Source organism: Perkinsus marinus, assembly GCF_000006405.1.
Source record: "Perkinsus marinus ATCC 50983 genomic scaffold scf_1104296948084, whole genome shotgun sequence".
NCBI lineage: Eukaryota > Perkinsozoa > Perkinsida > Perkinsidae > Perkinsus > Perkinsus marinus.
In genome coordinates, this window is record NW_003210321.1 from 392,324 (window position 1) to 413,161 (window position 20,838).

The following is a 20,838-nucleotide window of genomic DNA, read 5'->3' on the forward strand; positions in this document are numbered from 1 at the left end:
ACGTCTCGGCCTAGTTTCCCTAAAGTTAATTAACCTGTGTTTGGTTACGAGTATCATTGGCTACCGGTCTCCCGCTCGAAAGTATCAATGCCGACCTCCTACTGACCAATGGCGAGCCTCGACTCAAAGTGAGACGAGACCGGACGAGTATGCGGACTGCAGCTCAATGCAAGCCGCCTCAGGAAGAACGTGATACCCTTGGAACAGTTCCAAACCATGGAATTTGATCACATTTTGGAACTCGTACAATTTTAAGGCGTGCGAGTTTTTCTAAGGGCGAGCGAGAATGTTCCTTGGAATACGTAAGATTCGATTGGGTTTTGTGGTTTAGTCGAATGAGAATCTGCGAGCAGCGCTCAAATCACTGATATTCAACGGGGTAAGTCTGTGACTAGAATTGGGAAAGCCCAGAAGAGATCTCGGACTTCCGAGGTCAGTCCGTTAGAGAGTATAAAGTGGTGGTTTGTTGGTAGTTGCATTTTTGCTGTAAATCTTGAGCAATCCACATGAGTTTAACAAGATTCGTCTTGAAACTAAACTATCGCGACGAGTGCGTCCGAGTACGACCGGAGCCGCAGTACTGTACGAGGTTCACCCACATCTTAGAGTAGGCAGTCTATGGGTACCGGACTGGACCTTATTCGTATCTTCTCAGGTACATCAAGGAGACCTGGCCGGAGCTGTCCAGGGCCGACGACTTCAGTGTTTACTACTACGATGAAGCCGGCGACCGTTGCACCCTCAACGAGAGGACCCTCCCTGACTGTCTTATGCTGCTAGGGGAGCGCAATGCTTATAGAGTCACTGAGGAGCTGCCGGTCCTCATATTGGACATTGAACGCTATCGTGGACGTCGTCCCCTCCCTCCACCGCTGTGTAGACCACCTCAAGTGATGGAGGGAGCCCCTTGGGGTATCGAACAAAGGATGGGCCGGCCCATGAGGGCTCACTGTGAGCCGGTGTCCAAGGGCGGCTTTGAGGGAATGCAGGTGAAGTCTGTGGTTCATCATGGGTTCGTGTGTGATGGCTGTGAGATGGACCCTTTAGTGGGAGACAGGTAGGCTGGATAGGTAGAGCCTTGCTGTGGAAGGATTTCTGTTGTAGGTATAAGTGCAACTACTGTGATGACTTTGACTTCTGTTCGAAGTGTTTCGACAAGAGATTGGTATTGGGTCACAACCCTTTCCATGCCTTCACCCGTTACAAGATTCCGGAGAGGCCGGTCTTTGCAGCGACCAACAGCTGGTCCGATAAGAACACTATGACGGCCGCCTACTCTGTAGAGGAGAAGTCTGTTGGGGACGCTCCTGTAACGCCTCCGACCAAGTCCGTTGGGACTCTGCCGGAGCCCCAGGCTACTCGAGACGAGGGCGTCCAGTGGGGAGAGGTCAAGCATTGTACACTTGCTGGACCTTGGGGCAGTATGGACATCTTCGTCGATGGTCCTACTAGAGAAGACGGCCCTGTATTGGCGACCGTGGGCCAGCCCAGTATACCCTCAGGGGCCGGAGCTCGTGATAGCTTCGCAGTGGATGCTGGTGTGCACCTAGGCATCGAGTGCGACTGCTGTGAAGAGCTGCCTATTGTCGGCCCGAGGTGGGACTAGTGAGTTGGTGTGTATGTCATAATGAGCGTGTCAGGTACAAGTGCGCGGTCTGTCGAGATTACGATCTCTGTGAGGAATGCTTTGAGTCCACGTGCCCAGCCAAGTCTCATGACCATCCGAGAAGCTCGTTCTACAAGCTAACTCCTCTGGAGACCATCGAGATGCGCAAAAAGTCGGGAGCTTGGACTGCCAAGTGTCAGCAGTCAGCAGCCCCAACGGTGGCTGTTCCCATTGAGGAGGCAGAGACCTGTGGTGGGTCCATGATTGGACCGATCGCAGTGGTCAACCCTGAGCCAGAACCCGTGGGGTGAGTCGGTTGAACCACTGTATCGTTGGAAGGCTCGTTGGTCTGTAGGGTGGTCGAAGCTGCTGCTGCCGAGCCTGAGGTGGACGAGGAAATTGAGATGGAGACGCCCCCGGCTGAGAGCACCAATGATGGTAGTAGTGACCAGGTGCGGCTGTGGGTAGATATGGCTCCGTGTTAGGCACTGCTTCTGAGTCGGGGAGTTGGATGGACCTGGGGGAAATTGGAGAGGATATCATGTCGGTTGGGACACCACGTTCTGACCAGTTCCAGGTTAGTCATTGGAATGCCTTCGTGTAGTGTTGCACGCTACTTGTCGCTATTTTAGATTATCCAAGCGTTTGATGACGACTCGTTGGGAGATGAGGTCGAGGTAGGATACTCTCGATGGGAGTTGAATCATCATCTCATGCAGCAGGTTCCGGAGGCAGATGCTGGGAGTGTCACCGTGCATAGCTTGGCTGAGGCTATGGTACATCATGGAGTGGCCGAGAACAGGGCAAGGGCTGAGTTGGTGATAAACCAGGTAGGCTTCTCTCGTACCTCCTCACCTTGGGATGAATAGCAATGCCATTACTCGTGTGCTAATGAGGTCGCAAACATTTTTTCGTCTGTAGATATCCTCCAACGAAGAGCTCCGTGGAAAGCTGAGTGCGTTCCTGAGGGAGATTCAATGATGAGCTCCGTGTCGAGTCCGAATTTGCTAGTAGCAGCATCTGTCCCTCTCGTCGTTGTGACTGGACATTTTTGCATTTCTGAGAGGTGGCAAGTTGAAAGTATCATCATTTACCTTTTCATTTCATCCCATGGTAGTTGTCAACCTATTTTGATAGTTGTGATGGTAGTATGTAGTATGCCGTTTTCATGGTGATTATGCTAGAGAGAGCGTCAGTCTGACAGACCGCTCCCTCTAGTCTGTGGTCGAGGATGCTCATACGTACATAACTTGCTTTTCGTGTTGCGTTAATATCAATAGACACTCCGCTGGTCTTTGTGGAGTTCTGAGATTATGGGTAACGTGTTCGTATTGAGAGTGAAGTTCGCGGGTGAGTCCTTTAGAACTAGGATAGTAGCGGAGATGTTCGAGACTGTGAAGGATGTGAAACGGTAGGAGTGTTGGCATCTTCGTCGTGAGCATGGCTTTGTTGTATCAGGTTGATAACCGAGGCGTGGCCACATCTAAAAGGCGAGAAATTTGAAGTATTGTTACCGACTGGGGAGACCTTCTGGGAGCTGGGAGATGAGAAGTCTGTGCTGGAGCTGGTGGAGGATGCACCTAAGGAGCCCTGTGGGGTGTTACCGGAACTGAAGGTTGAAGTCAAGCTTGCTGCATCGTCATCGAGGAAGACTGCAACGAGTGTAAACCTCACTGCAGGGAGTGTGCCGCTCCCGATGGACAAGCATAGGGTTGCCAGTCTTCACTTTTTACAGTGTGACGATTGTCACATGTTCCCGATCGTTGGGAAAAGGTGGGTATGAGGTAGGCTTGTAAGCTTTGTTTTTGAGTTTGATATGCGCGACTTGAATTTCATCGTGGAGTATGTCTGAATCACTTGTTTTACAGTAGTCGTCGGAAAATTAGTCGTCGAGGATGCACTGTTTTAGATGGCGCGTACTTCATGGTATTTTGGGTGAGGTACATATGCATCGGCTGTTGTCCCAAGAGTGTTGACCTCTGCTATCGATGCCATGCTGATCATGACAGCTCTCATAAAACGGTTCTGTATAATCACAGTATGGATGGTGTGTGGAACGATCAGAGATTTGATGATGCTGATCGAGGGTGTCCGAGAGATATGAAGAGGTGGGAGGGTCGACTTGGGCGGCGACTGCAGTATGAGAGGCAGGTTTGATAAGCTGCAGTTGAGGCACAGTTCGGTGCCTATAATGGTTGCCCAAGTGTATGAGCGAGGGAGAGGGAGCAACAAAGTGGTGTCATGTTGCCGAGATGGTACGGCTGACACGAGGTATCTCTTGAGATGCCATTCCTGTGGGGACTGTGACACTACCATTAGAAGGTATGAGTTGTCTTAGTCTTAAAGTAGAGCTATGGTACAGGTTCAAGAGTGATTCGAGAGATGATATCGTCCTATGCGAGATGTGCTATCTAGTGCACGCGGCTGATGTCCTCAAGGTTGCGTACAAGTGCTCTCGTTTGGTCAGTCCGGGCTTCTGGGATGGTCCGGGATCGGATACCGTATGGAAGGCTAAGCACTTTCATGTTACGTGCAATACGTGTGGGGAGTCCCCGATTGAGGGAAGGAGGTAATAGGGAGAGCCCTGTGAGTTGGAGTTATCCACCTGTTGCGCTCTCTCCTAACGGGAATCTCTCGGCTTGAAAGTCTGTTATGTTGCGCCCAAACTAGGACCCTCCATATGTAGTTCATCTTTATATCACGACCGTCGGGCTTCTCATGTAGTGGATCCAGCTTGTGACAGTCCTCGCCCTACGTTCTCTGACTGCTCTCGCGGTGTTTGGTCATTTTTGAGTGGTCGTAGAGATCGTGTTTGGAGGTTGTTTCATGAGCACTGACAGTGTTCGAGTCGAGACTGAGGTAACCCTCAGGTACCATTGTGCGGTATGTGCTGACTTTGACTTATGCGCCACTTGCTATAAGAAGCCTACGAACAAGCAGCACAGGACTGACCATTGCTTTACCCTTATAGCTAAGCCGGTGACTCTGTGGAGTGTCAAGACTAGGGAGCCTAGGGGCGTCCCATTGGGAGACCTGCCTTGCGAGATGTGTCACAATAGGGGACAGGGAGGTGGCAGGTACGGATGCGGTGAGTCGTCACCCTCACGATGACTGTGTTGAGATACACTCTTCGTTCCTTGTTCGCTACTCCAATGAGGGATGCACACTTCTGCACGGAGTGTTATAAGGCGATGCTGGAGAAAGAGGCAAGAATCCTTCGTAGTGCGAGCGGTAGGATGTCGCCATGGGCTATCACCAACAGGGCTAGAAGCGAGGCTCTCTCTGCCCCGCATAGAAGTGGGTGATGCTCAGTAGCTGGTCGGTAGTGATCGTTCAGACATACGTCGGGCGGGTCGTTCGGAGCAGCCCTCGGACGTGATCCGTGAGATCATGCAAGCGGTGAGCGAGAGAGAACGAGAGCCTTATGAGGTGTGCAGTGTGGCCTTGGTCGGGCATATGGTGTTGATGTCAGTCGATGTGGGCAGAGGAACCTCCCAGAGAGCCCCAGGTCCATGACAGATTCCTTGCTGTAAGACTAGAGTAGGAAGTCTGGTCCAGTCAGGGTATGTGAGGTCAATATTGCCTTGAAGGCGCCTCTCATGTGATTCCGGCTTGGGACCATTCTTTGATGATGATAATGGTCCCATTCGGGAATCTAATCCTATTTCCAACTTTTACCAATATCGATTTTATCCCAGCACATGTGAGTCTTATCGAAACATGTTTCAAAGTCCCTTAGAGGTATTTTCCCGTTAAGACGTCGGACTAGTTGTCTGCAGCTTACAGTGACCAGTCCAACGCCTTTTTCTGGGGTATAGTCCCTGTCCATGTTCATCGTCACCAGAATCGTATTCAGTAGTTAGAATCATCCTTATCGGAGAACTCAGGCGAGACCTGCGCCAGAGTGGACGAGTACTGAGCGTATTAGTCTCATGATTTCTGTTGAGGTCTCCACAGCCTGGCTCAGCTTTGCGTTTGAGGGGTCTTCGCTGTGATGGTCGTTACCACTAGTTTCACTTCTCTCATCGTTATGTGGGAAAACAGCTTTTTCATCGTGAAGCTGGCCTACGGCAAGGAGTCACTCCAGTGTAGATGCCCGATGGCTACGATTCGCACTGTGGGAGATCTGCATAGGTAAGACGGCGACGTGTCGGGCACTGGTCACAGCTCTCGGCCTCTCAGACTGATAGAGGAGGCCTGGCCTAGTCTGGGGACTGTTGAGTATACGGCAACCCTACGTGGCGGTCGAGAGCTCAGCACCTGGCCTCGTGATCGCCCCATCTCGGCCTTGATCTCGGAGGGCCTCGCTGAGTCGGTGTATATGTTCCCTCGATTGAAGCTTCGCGTTAAGGCGTCCCAAAAGGGATCCTCGGGGTCCAAGAAGGGGCCCCAGCCGATGGACGGCCACAAGCCTGCATCGATGCACCTGCAAAGCTGTAGGGAATGCGAGATGTTCCCCATAGTGGGGCGAAGGTAGGCTGGTCGTGATAGGTGAACTATGGAGTACCTTCGGCTGTTCTCAGCTTCAACTGCGCTACTTGTCCCTCGGGGGTCCTCTGTGCATGGTGCTACGATAAGCATGATAAGCATCATACGATAACACCGTTGGTGATGGCATGTGATGGCGTATGGGAAGGGAGTATGTTCACACAGAATGCCCGGGATATGACGGAGATCCTCAGAGAAAGGCATCGTCCTTGGCCTGGTGACACCGTAGAGTAAGTGGGGCCTCAGTCGCGACGCGTGGCGGTCACCAAGTCAATATTCTTTATACAACAATCATCATCTTCGTCATCTCATTTTTCTTCACAATTTTCTTTGAGAAGAATTTATTGGTTTCCTTCCTGTTAGCATTGACTCCGTCCAAGTAGGGGAGAATCCTTTCCCTGCGATGGTTGCCGAAGTGTTCTCAAAGTCGGAGGCCCATCATGAGGCCATCACTTCGGGCTGCTTTGATGATGGGAAGACTATCCTGTGCTATAGGCCCTACTGCCATGCATGTGGAGCATCGGCTCCTCGGATGCGAAAGTGTGACTTCGAATTTTCCCACGGCACTTGGTGGTATCACCTTGGTAGGTTCGAGTGTGATGGTAGAGGTGATATCAACCTCTGTGATATGTGCTACATCTTGTGGGGAGGCGATGTCATGAAGATCGCATACAAGTGCTCGAGAGTGTTGCTACCGGGGGCGTGGAACCCTGTAGGGCAGGGCCCGTGTCGGCTGGTCCATTATGGGGTTACGTGTGCTGAGTGCGGAGTGTCACCGATACGCGGACGGAGGTGAGGGGGGAGGATTCAGGAAATTTTTGTATGGCTCTTATCGCACCGTGTCAGGTACCATTGCGATTTCTGCACAGAATATGATCTGTGCGAAGGCTGCTACAAAGAGGAGGCCAACAGAAAGCACAGGGAGACGCATCTCTTCACTTTGGTGGTGAAGCCTGTAAAGGTGTGGACGGTCCAGATGAGAGAGCCAAAGGGCACGCTCATGAGCACCATACCGTGCGAAAGGTGTGGCCAGCTGCCCGTTGGAGGCGCTACGTAAGGGACCATGAACAGCATATGCATTGTCGCACTGTTGGTTGCCCTCAGTTACAGCACGGTGGCATTGCCAGACTCCCACTACTGCTTGCCTTGTTACCGTGAGGGCCTCCGTTTTGAGGCTCTCTGTGTGCGAGGGCCCTACAATGCCCATTACTACCCTGTCAATAGGGGAGCGTTGAAGATACGTCAAAGGAAATTGGAAGCTCTCGAGGGTACTATTGCGGTGTACCTGGCGCGGCAAGCTCGTTCCTGAATTGGTAGATTCGCTGGCCAGCTCGTGGCTGATGCAGCCACTCGACCGGCAGTTGAAGGGGGAGGAGCCCTTCCCCCTAGAGCCTGACTTCCCTCCAAACCCGGTGAGTATCGCCTTATTGTAGGGAACTCAACGTGCATGGTTTGAGGTACTATGGGCAGATGAGCCTCCACGGGTGGTGAAGCCTCATCACCGCACTTTGCTCTATCCTTCTCCTACGCCCCAGTAGCTTGTTGGCATCTTGTCTTCAATTTTACTTTAATGCCTTTGTGATCTAGCGCTTGATGACCTACATTATAAGTGTGTTGTGTTGGTCACTGTTGGGATAGCGGGTTGTTCCCATTTTTGTACAGTTACTGTTCTTCAGAGGGGGCCATAGACATGGCCAGAGCTACAGATATGTCGCGCGCCAGAGAACTCAGTTGTGGTCAAAAACGTGTGCGTAGGCGTACTGAGCAAAAGACTAACTAGGAGTAACAGAGTAAGTTGGTTACTGGTCCCTTCCTCCCAGTGCAGCTCCTATGGTTGGTTCTATTAGGTTATCATCGAGATGGCGAACGACTACGTCCTCAAAGTGAGCTATGGCGGAGAATCTCTTCGCGTCAAACTGAGAGTTGACAAGTTCACGACGATGGGGCAGTTGAGGAAGTAGGCGCGGGTAGCATATGGTGATAGTGGACTTGGTTTCGATTCTGTAGGCTGATCGTAACAGCCTGGCCTTTCCTCGAAGAAGGTGTGTGCAAGGTTATACTGCCAAACGGTGGTGTATTGGGACAGAAGGGCATTAAGACTCCGGTGGTCGCCTACTTGCCGGCGGACCGCAAGGACCCGTCAGGGCATGTTCCTGAACTCAGGCTCAAGGTTGAGTCATCGGAGAGCCCTAGTGTGTCGGCACCGTCCGTGGGACAGCAGGAAGGGGTGCAGGCTGTCGATGGGCATCCTTTGGCGGTGACCTATTGGGAAACATGCGATGGGTGTGGGATGTTCCCGATCGTGGGGCAATGGTGAGGGCTCGTCTATGGAGCATGGTCTAGCTTTGGCTCTTTAGGTATATCTGCTTTACTTGCCGTCAGAAGGACCTGTGCTTCGCGTGCCGCAATGGACACGCTGGTGGTCATAAGGTGATCTCCTATGCTCCCTCTGTTGATGGTATTTGGGAAAATTATGGTCTATTCGAGAGTCTGCCTCGACAAGCTTTCAAGCTGAGGGCCCTGGGTGTTCCAACAGTGCAGCCGAAGTTCGAGTAGGTGTTGGCTCGGGAGATTGGCTTGTGTACATGCTCAGATGCGGGCGTTTCTCTCAGTTGCATAGTCTGACGTAGGTTCGAAGATATCCAGAAAACGCCTTTACCTCCAATGCTTGCCCGTACTTTTGACGAAGATGAGATACCGGATGATGTCCTCGACCGTTCATGCTATCGCGATAGGGACAAAGCGATGCACTACTCAATCTTCTGCCACTGCTGCAGTGCGACTGTTCCGAGCGCCAGAAGGTAGCAGTCATCGGCGATTATGGTAGTCAACTACGTTCGCATTACAACGTTTTAGCGCGAGTAAAACCGGTTGTTGGTCATGCCTGTCGCTGCTCGGAGTGCTATGATTTCAAGCAGGTTCAAGAGTGACACCCGTGCTCCTATCAATCTATGCGATACATGCTATCCTCTTCATAAGGACAACGTCTTGGCTCTGGCCTATAAGTGCTCGAGAGTATGGGAACCTGGGCGCATGGCAGTGCGTGACAACGACAGGCCGTTCCTAGCTGTCCACGATGGAGTTACTTGCGCTGAGTGTGAACGATCTCCGATCACTGGTGCCAGGTGAGGCGGTTGTTTTCATCGTACAGCCATGGATGGTATCAGGTACACCTGCCTCATCTGCTCGGACTTGGACCTTTGCTCCCGATGCTATCAGAGTCGAGCTCAAGCCGGCCACAAGGAGGGACATGCTTTTGGAATGGTTGCTAGCATGGTCACTCTGTGGTCGCTGAAGATGAGAGAGCCTCGAGGGACCCCCATTGGAGATATGAAGTGTAGGATGTGTGGTAACCATCCTCGAGGTGGAGCCAAGTGGGTGTCGATGGCCTTGCCTGTGCACAGCCAGTGCTCACAATAGGTATAGGATGAAGACTGATCCGCCCGACAGTCGCAATGCTTTCTATTGTCAATCTTGTTACCAGAAAATGCTGCAGAAGGAGGCGTTGCAGCTACGGGCGCCCTTGGCCAGCGGTATGAGTCACAGTTCTTTACCGTGGGCTCAGTCGGCCAGGACCAGGAGTCGGACTCTACGTGTCGCCCTTAAAAGTAGACGGACGAGAGCTAAGCCGTGGATGGTTATGTTGGTGCTGTTACAGGTTCGCTCGCCTCGCGACTCAACACTCAGCCGCCCGTGATACAGTTCATCAGAAGGCTGGCCCGTCAAGCAGGGCGTTTTGATATTATTGATGACGATGATGATTCTGACTCTGTGAGTGCCTTGGGACTGTTGTTGGCCAAGAGCTTCTAAGCAATGTGGGAAATATGTACATGGTCAGCTACGTGCGTTGATGACAATGAGAAAATTATGCGGAAATTTGGGAAATTATTGTCGAAATTCGAGCTGGGAAAGTCGTGTTTTAATTTTCAGTGTAGTGAGGAAACTCTAGAGCTCAGCTGAGGAAACTGTACATGAATTGCAACACTCATTCCAGGGGCGGCTACTGGTGGTTTGTGTCAGTTGGAGTGGGTCGTTGAACCGCCAAAGGAGTTCAAGACTGACCACAAGTTCTACGATGGGCCTGGGAGATGAGCGATTATGCGTTGTCGTCTTGGGGAAAAAGAGCAAGCGAACGAGTGATTTATCTCAGCCGTCGGTGACTAATCGATTTTTGAATTTCATTATCCTTTCAGAGTTCAACTTAACAATAATCGACTTTTTCCAAACCTAGATTCTCGAGTTTAACACAGAGTTTCTGTCGTCGGGATTCCAACTCTGAGTCAGCGCTGTGTGGACAGTCGATGAGTGTCGCGCAATGCATTGTGACGACGCTAGTAGAGGACGACCAGTGTCACCCCTCGTGGCGAACATTGTTGTAATCGTTGGTGTAGGGTGTTGTTGGCCATGTTCGCCGATTCCTTCGTCGTGTTGAAGCTTCACTACGGTGAGGAGTCCCTGCGCTGTCGATGCCCTCTGAAGACTGTGAAGACAGTGAGTGATCTGTACAGGTAGTCCTAGCTCCCAATCGTGTCACCACATCGCCTCTCCTCAGTATCATCGAAGAAGCTTGGCCAGCATTGGGTAAGGGTAGCGAGTACAGCGTGCAAGTGCATAAGGGCAATGCCTTGTCCTCTTACGGGAAGAACACCAGCATCAGCATGCTACTCAGCAGGCATGGTGTGATGCGCGTTGGTTCTCCTAAGGAGCTTCGGCTCGATGTTGGAGGAGGGCCTGAGGTCACTCCAGTGCATAATCGTTCGTCAAATCCTCCGAAGCCTAAGGATGGTCATAACGTTGCGGTCCTGCACATGGACCTCTGCTACGATTGTGGGATGGGGCCGATCATCGGCCGATGGTGAGCAGCGTAGAGTTGTTGTCCTCCTGTTGTCATTATATCTTAACAGTTACAAGTGTATGACGTGTTCGGACCGGACGTTCTGTTCGCGTTGTTTCAAGGGTCATGACCAGAGCCACACCCTCACTGTAGTGAGCATGGCCGAGGATGGTATATGGGACAGTAGGCCCGACGACGTCGCCAATGAGCGGTTCCTACGTGATATGCGCAGTCTAGGAGTCCCATGGCCCGGCGATGTCGCAAAGTAAACCACGGTGGTTCTGTCCCAGTTTGAGTAGCTTCCTTTCAGGATCAAGGACTTGCAGCTTCCTGATCAAACCTTCCCTATGATGATCGCGGAGACCTTTCCCAAGAACGACCCGCCGTCGGAGTCCCTTCGAGCCCTCCTGTGCAAAGACGGCTGCTCTTTCATCAGCTATAGGATATTCTGCCATTGTTGCAGTGGCGCGACCAACAGGGCCAGACAGTACGGACGGATCGTCATTTTCGCGAGCAGATATCGTATCAGGTTCCGTTGTGACGGTCTCGGTGGTGATATAAACTTATGCGATTCTTGCTACCTCACTCATCGTAGTAAGATTTTGAAGATCGCCAACAAATGTTCGAGAATTGTTACACCGTCCTTTTGGAATGAGGGCAACACCGAAGCTGTTGAGCTTATTCATTATGGTTCGATCTGTGACGGCTGTGGGGTGTCCCCAATTGTGGGTAGAAGGTAATGACGGGTTTACGGTAGGGGACAGCAGATTGTGTCACGAGCCGTCTTGCCCTTAGATACAAGTGCAACTACTGTGCCGAGTACGAGTTGTGCAGTAGATGTTTCAAAGAGCCTGCCAACAAGCAACATCGTTTGGAGCATCTGTTCACTTTGATCGCCAGACCAGCAAAGCTATGGACTGTTCATACCAAGGACCAGAAGGGTACACTTTACAGCGAGATGGCTTGCGAGATGTGCGGCGTTCTCCCCCCGGGGGGTGCTAGGTGACACTGGTGGTCTAGAGAGGTTCTGCAGCTGTCCATAGGTACACTATAAAATGCGACTGTAAGGCTCAGATGTGCCTCGACTGTTACAAGGACGATCTCCAAGGGCAGGCTGTTCTACTACGGGGAGAGTTCTTTGACTACCCCAACCCAGTGAGCTTACAGGCCTCGGCCGACAGAGAGCGACAACGACATTTGTTGAAAAGTAAGTATGGAGTGCCTTTGTCCACTATCATTCACCGTTGTAGTATCTGTGGCGAGCACCCTTCCGATGGGTCCGATGGCTAAGGTCGCTAGGCTTGAGGCTGAGGGAAAGACGGTGAAGCAGGAGGATAAGCAGACAAAAGGAAGGGTAAGTCTCTACTCGTTTTGATCAAGCCTTAAATCGTCTTGTAGATCATTTGGGCTGATGAGCTCCCTCGTGAAGTGAAGCCTCATCACAGGGTGGTCCGTAGTAGTTGTGGCTGTGGCCATCGCCACTGACTGAACTGCTCGGCTGCGAATTCACTCTTCCAATGCGATTCACTAGTAGAAGTCCCTGGCCAGTACGTACTTGCTTCTCGACACTGGAGTTTAGAGAAGTCATGATTTTGCAAGAAATGTGAATGAATTTTGATCAATAGTATTGTAAAAAACGCTGTATGGTCAGTTGCTGATCTTTTAAATGTTTCAATTAATTTCCAGCGTCCTGTTGTGTTGATCTGAGGACTCGGTCGTGACCGATTGTTGTTCATGTTCCCAGAGTTGAAATATATGTTCGCTTCCCTAAGCTGAGCTCGAGAATTTCCTTACTAATTATAGAAGTTTATAGTCAAAATAGAAGTGTACATAAACGAACAGGAATATCCTGAACTTTCCTCAGAATTCGCATATTGTCACCAACACATGTAACTGGCGATGTGTATATTTTCCCAAACTGTCTTGATAGCCGTGGTGACAGGTCACAGTGAGGTTATGTTGATTTCTTGGAGACAGGGGTGAGGGATGAAGTGAACAAACTTGCCCGTGGTAGACGGCCTTGAACTAATTCAAACAAAACTTTCTCTACAGTGAAGGTCTTGCACGCGATCTGAGGAGCGCATTTGTAGGCAATAGCTGTCTTTCAAAGGCATCTAGGTGGTAACGTTGTCATTACTGGTACATACTCCCGCTCTCGTCAGCTGAGCTCAGCAGTTCAGAAGCTCACTCACGAACTCGCCCAAAACTATACAGAAACCAACAATAATTTCCTAGAATTTTTTCGTTGTCCGAAATACGCGTAGTTTGAACATATGTTTATTTTCCCATGCTAATTGTGGTATTTTTAGCGCTTAAAAAAGTGAGGATATTATTTTTCCGACAGCTTTTCCTCGTTGGTATTGTCATCATATACGAGCGTCGACCATCCAAGCCGACCAGTAGTGCTGGGGTAAGGGTTGCCTGGCCCTATGGATTCATGACCTCAATACTGTGCTTCTTCCTCACCTTCCTAGCATACAATGTCTACTTTATAATGGATCATGGCCGAACCAGAGGTAGTAGGGAGTGCCTAGTCGAAGGCTACTGCTTACTAGCTAGAGCAAGGAAGTAGACGTGGAGGTGTATGTGGACCAACTGCTTAGGTATAGACGCGGGGGTTGGTGGTGAATGGCAGGCTTGGACGTTGGCCTTGTCCTTCGACATACCATGGCTGCTCTCTTTTGTGTGCTATCTACGGTGAGTACGGCGAGCATTTAACAAGGGGTATTTGCTCTGCTCTAGGGTACGCATGAACAGGCCGGGCACGGTGCCGCGAAGGTGGACAGAGTACGTCACTAAGAATTCGATACGGATCAGCGTCACGGAGCAATCAACTTTTCAAGTGGGTCCTCGTCAGTCTTGGATACCCCTTTTCCGATGGTTGTTCAGCCTCGCACCTCCTCGATATGTGGTGTATGTATGCGGCATAGACCCGAGAGGGCTCATCACTGTTCGACCTGTGGGCAATGCATTCTGCGGCATGACCGCCATGATTGGCTCACTGGTAGGCATCTAGACCACCCTGTATTTCCTAATCTAGATTGGTGAGGTGTAAAATGACATACAGCTTTGGTCATGAACAGTACTCCAGGAAAAATCAGTTGTACTCGTAATCGTTCCGTGAAAATTCAATCAATCAAATTTTCATCACACTAGCGCAGTGCCAGCGCCTCAGCCGCCTCTCAGGCACCTGCATCGGTTTTCGCAACCACAAGTTCTACCTACTATTCCTCTTCTATGGCGCGCTCGCCTCAACAGTGTTCCTGCTCTCTGTGGCGCCCCATTTCTTCGTCCGAGTAAGTGCCTTCTCTCTCCCCTTCTCCTCGCCATTCGGTCCCCCATAGGTAGTAGTCGCATCCCATGTTGCTGGCAGTGCGACTGTTGCAACTCTTGCCCTCTCCCTCACGGCCGTCCGAATCCTCGAGGCATCGATCCTCATGGTCGCAGTAATGGGGGTAGCCGACACTCCCATCATCTGCAATGCTTTGTTTTCTCAGTTCCTGGCGCTTCCCTACTTCTACTACAACCTCACCGTGCAATGTTCCCAAATTTGCCGTAATATCACAACGCACGAAGCAAGCTATGTCGCTACGAATCCTTACGACCTCGGCACCAGACTGGCCAATGCTGCAGCTGTACGGAGTGCTTCCTTGCTTATAATGAAGTCTGTTCCCATCAGGTGTTTGGGACAGACTTCGGTCCACTATTCCTCTACTGGCTGCTTCCATTGGACCCTTGTCGCCCCGAAAGCGATGGTCTATTCTACCCTCTGCCCTCTAGCCCGGAATCGGCGGGCCACGGCTCCGTAGAGGACGGCAAGAATGCTGACGACTCTATCGAGGCACTGTTGGGAGCTCCCTTTGGCAACAATAAGCGCATTGAAAAGTAGCGAATTGTGGTTAGTTCACCTTTGTCGGTTGCTCTTGTGACTGCTTTCTGTAGTACTCGTATACCACTCATTCGGCAAATCGGAATTTGAGCTGTTCTCAGAATATTCGACTCGGATATGAAGCACCTCATTTTGAAGGGTCGGAAAGGCTACTACCCAACCCAGGACGACAGCCACGCGGAAGAGACTGAACGATTGTGAGTTGAATAAAATGTGGCTGGTAGGAGTGCGGTATTTCAGAGCGCCTACGAGGAGCAACTCGTACTCGTCTACCTCTTGCATATTGTGAAAGTGTTACTGTGCGTGTACGGTTATTACTGTCATGATCCACTCGGATGTGTTTACCCTTTCTTGCTTTGCGTTCCAGTCTCAGTGGTGACACCTCTTCTCTGTCACCAGTTCCCTTGGTCTCTGTATTCATGGCGAACCCTGCCGAGGATACTCCCAATGGTCCTCCGAGCACAGAACGAGGCCTTCAAAACCCCCCTGGGACAGATCCAGTGAGTTTGCTGACAAACAAGAGCACCGGTCGCTCTGAGCGTGCAATAGCACTGTCCACACTATTGATCTCTATCAACAAGGGCCGCATGTCCCTCCTAGAGCTCGTGCAGCAGCTTCAGTGCAGCCTGGTTTCTGAGGACTCAGCGGTCCGACGGCTGGCAGTGGAGCTCCTGTCGGATGTCATTGAGCGGTTGCCTAAGCTCCCACTGGGTAGCGTACAAGTGAAGACTGTTGGACGATTCTTCGTGGACAAGCTCGAGGACTGGGTCTGCATCGAGTACGCTTTGAAGGGCCTTATAGGCCTCCTCACCAACCACGGTCGTAAACTGGCCTCAGCCAATCTGACAGTAGAGGAGGTCAATAAGGAAGCTGAGACGGACGACTACATCGGCATGCTTCTGACAGGCGACGAGCGCTTCGAGGGATCAAATGGGGTTCAGCCTCTAGCCTTCCACTGTGACATTTTTCTCCACGTTATCGTAAAGCACGTATTACTTTACGTTAATGCACCTTCGCAGAGTCAACCCGTACGGTATGCCGTGTTGAAGCTGTTGGAGTTGGTGATAGTACAGCCTGAGCTCCGAGACCAGGTTATCAGGTCGAGGGCAGTGGCGAAGGTCTTGGCCCAGGGTGTGGTCATGGAGTGTGAGGACGAGAGGGACCCTAGGAATCTCCTGCTGGCCTTTGAGCTCCAACGGGAAGTCGTCTGCTTCTATGCAGAGCACCTGAATAAGCTTGCGGGAGACGTTAAAAACGCTGAAGAATATTCTGATGGAGGGTTCGAACCTGCGACAGAGCTTGCCAGCTTTGCACAGATAGTCTTCGAGTCGGCCACTGTGTACTTCCCCGTTAAGTTCCAGCAACGCGACTCCGATGTGGCGGACATCTCCCAAGAGAAGCTCAGTCGATCACTTTACAATGTCCTATTCGAGAGCGAGGAAGCCATGGTCCGTCTAGCGATGCCCTCCCTCCTGGACGTCCTGGCCAACCCTGAGGACGAGCTCAGCATGCTCACCGCGCAGCGCTACATCAGCGAGGCTATCGTTACAAGCCCCTATAAGGAGTTCATCGCAAAGGAGTACTGTCGTAGAACCTTCTCAGTTTGCCTCGACCAAGTGACCAAGGAAAGCGCGCCATTGAAGTATCTCCTCTGTGAGCTCTGGCTGGCCTTCGTTCGAGAGACCGGAGCCAGCAACTGCCGGGATGCAGTGGAGTCTCTCCTTTTCATGTTTGCCAAGTCCGCTGAGTCCGACGATGAGGCCAAAGCTGTCGGGGTTCAGCAGCTCCTGCTGGCGAGTGGCAGAGGCAGCTTTGAGTTCTACGATGAGATTGCGAGACGGGCTATTGTACCAGCGATGAGTTCACCACAAGTCATCATAGCCAACAAGCATGCGGTGGTAGACTTCTGTATCAAGTTCCTCAGTGAGGGAACCATATGCGATGAAGGTCTCGCTGAGCAGGCGGCTGAGTGTTTGCTCAAACTTCAAGATAAGGACATCCAACCGGCGCTAGCAGCAGTGGTCCCAGCATGTGGCGCGGACTCCCCCGTAGCGAGCAAGGCCATGAACGTGGCTATTGCTCGTGGCTGGGCGAGTGTTGTTAAGAAGGTCTATCCTCGACATCCTCACATCACACTGAATGAGGTCGTCCCTGCCCTGCGGCAACAAGCTCCTCATTCGAGTGCCTTGGCCTGTGCCGTGGTGGCACAAATCTTCGCTGATCATCCGGCTGAGGCCAAGTCCCTACTGAGCACAATCAGTGTGTCTGAAATAGCGAAGTCGCCGGAGTGGTCAGAAGATGCTTACGACTTCTTAATGGATAGTCTACCTGAGGTGGCGACTTGGCCATGGCCTCTCATCGTGGCTAGTCCCATTAACGAAGGCTCCTTGGCTTCTCTTGCATGTATGCTGTCGATCGGAAATCAATCTATGTGCCAGAAGGTGGTCGCCCTGGTCGAATCCAATCCTCGAAAATTCGCCGGCTTGCTTGCTGGTCTCCCTCGGGATGAGCTCGGTGAATGCCCCGTGTCTAACTGGTCTGCGCTGTTCGAGTCTGTGGTGATTGATCCCCCAGCCGCCCTCAACGTGCTGGAGGTGTGCCCCGATGATGCATTTGATGCCTGCTTATCAGGATCTCTGACGAAGGATGCTGATCCTGCTATTTGGGCAACTGTTATGAAGGTCGGGGTAGACCGCGAGCCGTCCAGGGCTATCGAGCTAGGGAAGTCTTCAATGACAATACCTGGCTTGAAGCAACTCCTCCATAGTAGCGTGACCGAACTGGATACTCCCAAAAAGGAAGCAATAGTCGCCGGCCTATACGACCCTACCGCAGACGGAGATGTGTCTACATGCCTATTCAGTGCGCTGGAGACGTCTGGTCTTGAACCCTACGGTGACGAGCCCAGGAAGTCTATGTTGTTGGGTTTAAAGAAGGGCAAAGGCGAGGCCTTCGTATTCGCTTGCAAGTTGTTCCTGCGGCTTCTATCGAGGCCACTGCTGAGGGCGGACTCTCAGAGTATCATCCCTCACCTTTGCGATGCGCTCGAGTCCGGGGACTGTCGACCGCTTACGTCGATAGCAGCCTGTCAGTGTCTTTACGAGATTGGTAAGATGAGTGACTTGGCGGAACTCATCCCCAAACAGTATTTCCAGGAAGTCTTCCACGCATTGAAGCATCCCTTGGCTCACCATAAGATGGTGGTTAGGCGACAGGCTACCGTAACGTATGGAGTCTGGATGTGTGCTCAAGTGGATGGATTCTGTGATCGATGACTCGTTCCTCAGCTTGTACGGTTTCACTGCTATAATAAGCTCGAGTGTGTTTCGTGTTGTAAATCTTACATGAGCCGCGGTGCAGTAAATTGCAAATAGGTTATAATAGGATCGTTGCTCCTGATTTATTGTCCTGATTGTCGTCCCGATTCATTACGAAACTCAGTCAACTCACAATCACGACGCTGACAAGATTTCTCATGCTGGCTACAAGCGCACTACATCCAACATCTCATCGTGAAGATATCTCGGATACCTCGCCAAAACCTGATCCCTAATCTTCTGGTTCCTTGCCCCTATTAATTCTGACATGCACCAATAGTTCTCCCATGCTAAAACATAGAGGAATTGTAATCAATAAACCGGCCAAATGAGTACACCATGGTACGACTACTCTCAAACTCAAAATGTTGCACAATAATGAAAAATTAGTCAGCATCCTTAGTTCATATCATGAGGAAAAAATTGTTGGCTATAACGCGAGATAATTCCCACCATGTCCGCATGATCAGCACATGCTCTGCCAATCTCAAGTCCAACAGGACTTCGCAGGATAACGATCGATTACACAAAAAATATGATATATGATGTAAATCAATGGGAAGTGGTGACACCAGTCGATGATGACTGACGATGGTTAATGAGATGAGAGGGTGCCGAGAGCACCGTTGACACGAGCTCCAGTGGGTCTCCTGCGCCTAGAAGTACCTGCAGTGAGTTGAACTACGCTGTCGAGGCCAGAGCTAGGCATGACATCGAGTCACGTACAAGTTCAGCGCAGTCTCGGCCACATAGCCTATTATTTACGAGAAATTCCTTGCCCATGATCCGTTGATGCCATTCTATCATCATCTTCATCACAGTTGTTGCGACTCCTAGACGTTCAGCAATGGAGACTAGGACCTACAGAGTTAAGGCCGACGTTTGTAATACAGTACCACATCTTACACAGAGACCCCAACCGATGTCGTCCACAACCACCCGATGCTTGGGGTTCGGTGCTACTCCCTGAGTGATCACAACTACAATGAGAGAGCGAGATGGGGTGTACATCTGCCGTCTCAATCACCGGAGTACGGGCCATCGAATAAGCCTGATTAGTCCCAACCATCTTAGCCAGGGTACTCTTGTCTTTAATTTGGTCTCCATACTGTACCAAGAGTCTGTCCCTCAATCGCAAGATCTTCAAGCAGGACTCTCGGCCTGAGGGCGTTCCCGTCTGGCATCGAGTGACCTGTCCCAGTCGGGTACCGGTCGCTTGGAAAAAGGCCGACTTGATAGCCTGGAGTTCCTCATCCATCGCCTCGAGGACATGACCACTTAGCTCATCCATGTCGCGGTAACTGCATCACTACAATAGACAGTGTGCTAGAGCCAAGAAGACAACTCGTACAGCCACGCCCTAGGGCGAGATTCTCCCTTCAAGTTCTTGCCGGGCGCCCATTTTCTGAAGATGCCCCAGTATCTACAATAACGTCGGCTCGTGCTGTCACCAACAGGCTCAGTGGTACGTTGCCGGGTGGATGATCTGATTCGCCGGGTTAAACACAATTGGACAGAAGTCCTCAATGACGTGGATGCTGGGTTGTGAACAGCCTACTGGAACATGCCTCCAGCAAGTTGCAGCACTTTTACCTTCACTCTGCACTGCGAACAGCGGCTGTATGTTTCCCTGCACCCACTGAGAGCTCAAGTTTATGACGGCACACTCGATGCCTAGATGGGAGACAGGCCCGGCAACGATAGTAGACGAGGATGGCTACTTGATTTGGGGCCTACTATTTCGCACTCTCGACCGACATTGATTGTCCGGCACAGCCAAGGGATGTTACGGAGAGCGAAGAATCTGTCGAGAGCGATGGACCGTTTAGAAAGGCGTTGAAGCCTCACTTTATCCCGGGTCCGAAAACCCTATGTGCCAAGACGTGCACAAGGCCCTGGGCGAAGATAGTGCCGACTACTGTTCTCTCAGTGTTGATGAACGGCTGCATCATTTCAAAGGCCTATAGACCAAATCGTGCGCCTCATAGGCCTATCACGACCTCTTTGGTGGCATTGACTGGACCAGTCCACAGAATTATGTCGGCATTGGGCAGAACTTCGCTCGGCTCCGACGAAACCTTATCGACCAGGCCTTCTTGCGAGGCTGGAACAAGAAAACCATGACGATCCCTGGCGGCGACTGCGAGAGCCCCAAGGTAGTCCTTACATCCATCGGGGAAGCGGACCACAGGTGAACTGATCCAAGCCTCTGGTTTGGTGGTCAGCAGTTGGACACGGACCTAGAGAAGCTCCGATGAGAACGAGGTTATCTCGGCGTTTGGTCTGACTCGGCCTTTGGTGTTGCCGTGGACGAGAGAGGCACACACGTGGCCCGAGTTGCCGCCGCCCACAATAGTGAGCACCTTGGAATGAGGAGGGGCTGGGGAGACATGCTCCGCGATAATGGATGCTCTTTGCATGACGAACGGCGAGACTAGGACAGGGACATGAGTGTTCGGACAACGAGACAAGCCACGGGTTATTGAGATGGTTGTTGCACATGCTGTCGCCTTTTTGAAACATGCGACGAAATTATTCTTCTCTATAGAAGAACTCTGCTAAGCTGCTAGCAAAAGACTCTCGACCGTTCTGCACGCGCTTTCGGGCTGCTCTGGAAGGACCCGCGGTACTGAGGGGATTTGACTAACATAACCGACATTGGATAGGAGCACCTAGACTCCACATTGTCCGGGTTCCGAAATTG

General features: G+C 51.4%; 7 protein-coding genes across 7 annotated transcripts; 6 read left to right on the top strand and 1 right to left on the bottom strand.

Annotated features, from left to right (window-relative positions):
- The first annotated feature begins 483 nt into the window (after nt 1-483).
- On the top strand, nt 484-2,828 carry Pmar_PMAR000847 (hypothetical protein). Its single transcript, XM_002778963.1, has 9 exons — nt 484-607; nt 656-1,057; nt 1,105-1,596; nt 1,641-1,913; nt 1,962-2,044; nt 2,092-2,183; nt 2,239-2,283; nt 2,329-2,436; nt 2,528-2,828. Exons 1-9 carry the CDS (start codon nt 507-509, stop codon nt 2,585-2,587), a joined length of 1,656 nt encoding a protein of 551 aa, XP_002779009.1. The 5' UTR covers nt 484-506; the 3' UTR covers nt 2,588-2,828.
- Nucleotides 2,829-2,919: 91 nt separating this feature from the next.
- Pmar_PMAR000848 (hypothetical protein) lies at nt 2,920-8,650 on the top strand (the record flags this gene model as incomplete). The annotated part of the gene is made up of 18 exons (XM_002778964.1): nt 2,920-3,017; nt 3,065-3,379; nt 3,646-3,714; nt 3,969-4,175; nt 4,477-4,694; nt 4,944-5,035; nt 5,079-5,146; nt 5,618-5,740; nt 5,789-6,079; nt 6,130-6,324; nt 6,458-6,580; nt 6,683-6,886; nt 6,941-7,147; nt 7,199-7,362; nt 7,412-7,506; nt 7,942-8,051; nt 8,102-8,407; nt 8,452-8,650. 18 exons carry the CDS (start codon nt 2,920-2,922, stop codon nt 8,648-8,650), a joined length of 3,084 nt encoding a protein of 1,027 aa, XP_002779010.1.
- Nucleotides 8,651-8,971: 321 nt separating this feature from the next.
- Nucleotides 8,972-10,275, top strand: Pmar_PMAR000849 (hypothetical protein). The gene is made up of 5 exons (XM_002778965.1): nt 8,972-9,219; nt 9,262-9,468; nt 9,515-9,702; nt 9,753-9,865; nt 10,115-10,275. Exons 1-5 carry the CDS (start codon nt 8,975-8,977, stop codon nt 10,184-10,186), a joined length of 825 nt encoding a protein of 274 aa, XP_002779011.1. The 5' UTR covers nt 8,972-8,974; the 3' UTR covers nt 10,187-10,275.
- A 223-nt stretch (nt 10,276-10,498) lies between these two features.
- On the top strand, nt 10,499-12,413 carry Pmar_PMAR000850 (hypothetical protein; the record flags this gene model as incomplete). Its single annotated transcript, XM_002778966.1, has 9 exons — nt 10,499-10,602; nt 10,647-10,949; nt 10,999-11,193; nt 11,239-11,415; nt 11,458-11,664; nt 11,724-11,930; nt 11,972-12,135; nt 12,179-12,282; nt 12,327-12,413. 9 exons carry the CDS (start codon nt 10,499-10,501, stop codon nt 12,411-12,413), a joined length of 1,548 nt encoding a protein of 515 aa, XP_002779012.1.
- A 1,434-nt stretch (nt 12,414-13,847) lies between these two features.
- Pmar_PMAR000851 (zinc finger protein DHHC domain containing protein, putative) lies at nt 13,848-14,817 on the top strand (the record flags this gene model as incomplete). The annotated part of the gene is made up of 5 exons (XM_002778967.1): nt 13,848-13,932; nt 14,115-14,224; nt 14,273-14,374; nt 14,426-14,563; nt 14,608-14,817. 5 exons carry the CDS (start codon nt 13,848-13,850, stop codon nt 14,815-14,817), a joined length of 645 nt encoding a protein of 214 aa, XP_002779013.1.
- A 419-nt stretch (nt 14,818-15,236) lies between these two features.
- On the top strand, nt 15,237-18,120 carry Pmar_PMAR000852 (hypothetical protein; the record flags this gene model as incomplete). Its single annotated transcript, XM_002778968.1, has 1 exon — nt 15,237-18,120. The coding sequence occupies one exon, from the start codon at nt 15,237-15,239 to the stop codon at nt 18,090-18,092; it is 2,856 nt and encodes a 951-aa protein (XP_002779014.1). The 3' UTR covers nt 18,093-18,120.
- A 609-nt stretch (nt 18,121-18,729) lies between these two features.
- Nucleotides 18,730-20,554, bottom strand: Pmar_PMAR000853 (hypothetical protein; the record flags this gene model as incomplete). The annotated part of the gene is made up of 10 exons (XM_002778969.1): nt 18,730-18,790; nt 18,847-18,995; nt 19,041-19,100; nt 19,162-19,435; nt 19,486-19,557; nt 19,604-19,808; nt 19,856-19,938; nt 19,983-20,095; nt 20,135-20,374; nt 20,423-20,554. The coding sequence occupies 10 exons, from the start codon at nt 20,552-20,554 to the stop codon at nt 18,730-18,732; spliced, it is 1,389 nt and encodes a 462-aa protein (XP_002779015.1).
- Between the last annotated feature and the right edge of the window lie 284 nt (nt 20,555-20,838).

Excerpts from the sequence above, each read along its gene's own strand:
- Pmar_PMAR000849 (XM_002778965.1), top strand. The coding sequence starts at position 8,975 with ATGCCTGTCGCTGCTCGGAGTGCTATGATTTCAAGCAGGTTCAAGAGT. Across the intron at positions 9,220-9,261 it reads TCTCCGATCACTGGTGCCAG|GTACACCTGCCTCATCTGCT; the intron begins GTGAGGCGGTTG and ends GGATGGTATCAG. Across the intron at positions 9,703-9,752 it reads TCTACGTGTCGCCCTTAAAA|GTTCGCTCGCCTCGCGACTC; the intron begins GTAGACGGACGA and ends GTGCTGTTACAG.
- Pmar_PMAR000847 (XM_002778963.1), top strand. The coding sequence starts at position 507 with ATGAGTTTAACAAGATTCGTCTTGAAACTAAACTATCGCGACGAGTGC. Across the intron at positions 1,058-1,104 it reads GACCCTTTAGTGGGAGACAG|GTATAAGTGCAACTACTGTG; the intron begins GTAGGCTGGATA and ends TTTCTGTTGTAG. Across the intron at positions 2,184-2,238 it reads CACGTTCTGACCAGTTCCAG|ATTATCCAAGCGTTTGATGA; the intron begins GTTAGTCATTGG and ends TCGCTATTTTAG.